The following is a 5,096-nucleotide window of genomic DNA, read 5'->3' on the forward strand; positions in this document are numbered from 1 at the left end:
GGCCGCCGTTGCCGCCCTTTGTTTCCGCACTAAATCGTAGGTTTTTGTCGGCCCCTACATTTTATCCTTTGCTTATCATGGTTATTACTTGTCCTTCCCCTGCAGAATTGAGCGCATGTTTTTATATTATAGTATAGCCTTTGAATTCCTATGTACACATTACTTTAGACGTAGTTAAACTATGCATATTTAGCAGCTTTTCTACTTACAGGTAATTGTTCTTAACTCTGGTTACATTTCTGTATGGCCACAAAATTCAAGCAATTCTATATATACATACTTTGGTCACAGTATGATCATCGAATACAATATGACACTTGCCGCTAAATTTCTTCAGCTGTAAATCTGGGAATGTACTTCTCTTTATGTAATTAAGTTTGGATTACTAGATCTTATTGTAACGCCCCGAGACCGATGTGCCAGGTGTCGTGCAGTTATTCGCTGTTGTTGCCTTGTCATTGCTTGCGTGTCATGCATTGCATATCATGTCATCATGTGCATTTCATTTGCATACGTGTTCGTCTCATGCATCCGAGCATTTTCCCCGTTGTCCGTTTTGCATTTCGGCGCTTCGTTCTCCTCTGGTGGTCATTTCTATCTTTCTTTCATGTGTGGGGATTAAACATTTCCGTATTGGACCGAGACTTGCCAAGCGGCCTTGGTTTACTACCGGTAGACCGCCTGTCAAGTTTCGTACCATTTGAACTTCGTTCGATACTCCAACGGTTAACCGAGGGACTGAAAAGGCCTCGTGTGTGTTGCAGCCCAACACCCTTTCAAAGTGGCCCAAAACCCACCTAAGCCTTCTCCATCATCTAGATCGTCCGATCACGATTGCGTGGCCAAAAACCGCACCTCATTTGGACTCTCCTAGCTCCCTCTACCTATAAATATGTGTCTCCCTCCGAAATTCTCGCGCAGATAAACCCTAACCTTCGTCCACCTCGCGCCGCCGGACAAATTCGTCCGCGCCGGACATGTCCGCCGCCTCAGCCACGTCGCCCGGACCAATCCCGGGGCGACACATCAGCGCCGCCGACTCCCTCCTCCAATCCCGCGGTGCCACGTTGCCCGCGCCGCGCCCCACCTCACCGCGCCTCCTCCCGCGGCCCGCTGGACCCGAGGCGGGCCCGCCCGGGCCCGGATCTGCCCACCGCCGCCAAGTAGTCCCGCGCCTCGCGCCCGTTGTCTTCTCCGCCTCCGGTCGCCGGCCGGATCGCCAGCGCCGCCGCTTGCGGCGCGCCGCCCCGCCGCGTGTGCTCCTCGCCGGCGCCCCGCGGGACGCGTGCTCCGCCGCCGCCATGCAACGTCGCCGCGCCGCCCAAGCCGGTCGCCGCCTCCTCCGACCGTGCCTCACCGGACTCCGGCGATCCCCGCCGCCCTGGCCGAGCGCCACCGCCTCCTCGACGCCGCCTCGGCTCCCGTGCGCCTCCGGCGACCTCGCTGGACCCGGCCGCCGCCCCGTCCCAGATCCGGCCGGGTGGGATGAGATCCACCCGGCCCACCAACCAAACACGCCGCCCGAGCCCGGATCTCCTCGTCCCGCATCAGCCCGTCCAGTTTTCAGAGGGTATAATTTTTCTCTAAGTCCCAGAACTGCAGATCCAAGTTGCCATGTTCATCGCATCACAACTTTGCATCCGTAACTCCGATCTGAGCATATAGCATATCAAAATGTTCATCTCAAAGAGTACATCATTTCACCCCATTGCATTATTTTCATTTGAGCTCATCTTGATGCCCGAAATGCTGTTAGAAGAGGGCTACTTGAGTTAATTGTCAGATCTGCTACTCCGTTTAGCACTTTTGTCATTTTTGCCATGATTAATGTGTGCATGATATGCCCGTGAGTTCTTCATATGTTTTGTTAAGGGTTTTGTCATCTCTCCAGATGTGCAACCCATGTATTTTTAGGATGTGTGTGGTGACTTGTGCAAGCTTGCAAAGTGGTGCACTTGCTAATTCTGTTTTCAGGGACTTAGTGATTTCACTAAGTCCTGGGATTGTTTATCTCATGATGCCATATGTTCTTGTTGTTTCCTAGTGATCCGTGCCTCTTTTGAGGATGATCAGTAAGGGAGTTTTGTTAATCTTGTAGTTCTCTATCCATCCATGTATTTTTTGCAATTATGGAGTACCCTAGCTTGAGTCAATAGAGCTCTACTTTTGCTTCGTTGCGAATCTGGGCAGGTCGTCAACTTGTTTGCGATTTTGCCGGTGTTATTATAGTTGATCCGTGCATGCTATGCCATTGTTCTTGCCATGTCTAGCTTGCATTTTGTGCCTTCTTAAGGGATGTATGCTTGTCTTGCCATGACTTGCACCGTGGTGAGTGCATCGAGCTCGTAAACATGCCTTCGTGAGTTGATTTTCAGCATGTCCCAGTTTTCAGTAAGTCTGAAAACTGATTATGTTTTTGCTATGTTCTTGTGCTTGTTAGTATATTTTGTGATTCCTTTTGGCTCAAGGTCACTAAGGGACTTTTGTTAAGCTTGTTGAGTAGCTCCAAGCCATGTCTTTTTTTGTCATGTTCAGGTCCTGTAGCATGTTGTTTTGTTGCTCCGAAGAGGGCTATATGATCTGAAATTTCAGACAAGTGTTAATTTCACTAAGTCTGAGATCTGTTTACCATTTGCGTTTTTGCCATGCTTGTTTGAACCTGTTAATGGATGAATTGGCCGTAGCTCAGTGCTAGACTTTTGTTAAGCATCTTGAATGCATCCCTGCCATGTATTTTTTTGTCTTGTTTGGGTGCTGTAGCATGTTCATTTCATTGCATTTAGAGGCCTACTTGCTGTGAATCGCAGACCGGTGTCATTTTTGAATCGCTCGCCATTTCCAAACCGTAACTCCGATTCCGGCGTTCTTTATATCGTTTTCAAGCGATTTCATCTCATCTTTCCAGTGGCACACTTGGAATTCCAAGTTGAGGCCAGGTTCATGCATTTCCTGTCATATCTTGCATTTTGCATCCCGCATCGCATCCCGCATAGCATATCATCATTTCATCATATTGCTTGGTCTTGCACGTGGTTGATTGTATCCTTGTTGCTTGATTGTCTTGTTTGGGTAGAGCCGGGAGATGAGTTCGCTAACGAGGAGCCCGTTGAGTTTGCTTTCGAGGATCCAGTCAACTCTGACAACTGTGCAGGCAAGATGATCATACCCTCGAAATCACTACTATCTTTGCTATGCTAGTTTGCTCGCTCTTTTGCTGTGCCATTGCTGCGATGCCTACCACTTGCTTGCAAGCCTCCCAAATTGCCATGTCAAACCTCTAACCCACCATGTCCTAGCAAACCGTTGATTGGCTATGTTACCGCTTTGCTCAGCCCCTCTTATAGCGTTGTTAGTTGCAGGTGAAGATTGAAGTTTGTTCCTTGTTGGAACATGGAGATGTCGTTCCTTGTTGGGACATGTTTACTTGTTGGGATATCACTATATAACTTATTTAATTAATGCATCTATATACTTGGTAAAGGGTGGAAGGCTCGGCCTCTCGCCTAGTGTTTTGTTCCACTCTTGCCACCCTAGTTTCCGTCATATCGGTGTTATGTTCCCGGATTTTGCGTTCCTTACGCGGTTGGGTTATAATGGGAACCCCTTGATATTTCGCCTTGATTAAAGCTTTTCCAGCAATGCCCAACATTGGTTTTACCATTCGCCACCTAGCCTTTTCTTTCCCTTGGGTTCTGCAGACTCAAGGGTCATCTTATTTTAAACCCCCCGGGCCAGTGCTCCTCTGAGTGTTGGTCCGACCGAGTAGACTGCGGGGCCACCTCGGGGCAACTTGAGGGTTGGTTTTACTCGTAGGATGTCTCATCTGAGTGTGCCCTGAGAAAGAGATATGTGCAGCTCCTATCGGGATTTGTCGGCACATTCGGGTGGTGTTGCTGGTCTTGTTTTAACCTGTCGAAGTTTCTTGAATTACCGAGATACCGAGTCTGATCGGAATATCTTGGGAGGAGGTCTATTCCTTCGTTGACCGTGAGAGCTTGTCATGGGCTAAGTTGGGACTCCCCTGCAGGGATTGAACTTTCGAAAGCCGTGCCCGTGGTTATGGGCAGATGGGATTTGTTAACGTCCGGTTGTAGAAACCTGAAGTCGACCTTAATTAAAATGAATCAACCGCGTGTGTAACCGTGATGGTCTCTTTCCGGCGGAGTCCGGGAAGTGAACACGGTTGTTGGAGTTATGCTTGGCGTAGGTTGCTATAGGATCACTTCTTGATCATACTTTTATCGACCGTGCTTTGCCTTCTCTTCTCGCTCTCATTTGCGTAAGTTAGCCACCATACTTGCTAGTCGCTTGCTGCAGCTCCACTCATATTTTACCTTGCCTTACCTATAAGCTCAAATAGTCTTGATCACGAGGGTGCGAGATTGCTGAGTCCCTGTGGCTCACAGATTACTATTACACCAGATGCAGGGCCTGATGATTCCGCTCCAGGAGACGCGTATGAGCTCAAGTGGGAGTTCGACGAAGACTCTCAACGATACTATGTTTCCTTTCCCGATGATCAGTAGTGGTGCCCAGTTGGGGGTGATTGGGACCGTTGTCGCATGTTGGGTTCTCTTTTATTTTGGCGCCGTAGTCGGGCCATGAGTGTTTGGTTGATGTAATGTTATTTATGTACTTGATTGGCGTGGCGAGTGTAAGTCAACTATGTTATCTCCTCTTTTATTATTATATTACATGGGATGTTGTGAAGATTGCCTAACTTGCGACATATGCCTTCAATGCGATTATGTCTCTAAGTCGTGCCTTGACACGTGGGAGCTATAGTCGCATCGAGGGTGTTACACTTATGCAAATGGATTTTTTGTTCCTTAGCCAGTCCGTCTGTGGATCTCCATCTCCACAGACGGACGTTGGCTGTGTTCGATGATGGAGCTACCTGTGTTGGATGTGTTGTCGGGTAGGCTGACTGTTTTTGTTAGATCTGAAATACACTGATGCTAATATACAATGCTACTGCTGGGACCTGCTGTTTATTTATAGGCAACTCCTGAATTTAGTGTATGCTTATATTTTTGAACCTATTTTTGTTCTTGTTAGTCATTAAAAATTTAGTTTTACTGCTCAAAATCATATTA

At 48.1% G+C, this 5,096-nt stretch overlaps 1 protein-coding gene across 1 annotated transcript; it reads left to right on the top strand.

Annotated features, from left to right (window-relative positions):
* The first annotated feature begins 932 nt into the window (after positions 1-932).
* On the top strand, positions 933-3,171 carry LOC125517211 (uncharacterized). The gene is made up of 2 exons (XM_048682387.2): positions 933-1,570; positions 3,074-3,171. Exons 1-2 carry the CDS (start codon positions 978-980, stop codon positions 3,084-3,086), a joined length of 606 nt encoding a protein of 201 aa, XP_048538344.2. The 5' UTR covers positions 933-977; the 3' UTR covers positions 3,087-3,171.
* Positions 3,172-5,096: the final 1,925 nt, after the last annotated feature.

This window comes from Triticum urartu, chromosome 6A (assembly GCF_056163025.1).
Source record: "Triticum urartu cultivar PI428250 chromosome 6A, HENAU_Tu73, whole genome shotgun sequence".
Lineage (NCBI taxonomy): Eukaryota > Viridiplantae > Streptophyta > Magnoliopsida > Poales > Poaceae > Triticum > Triticum urartu.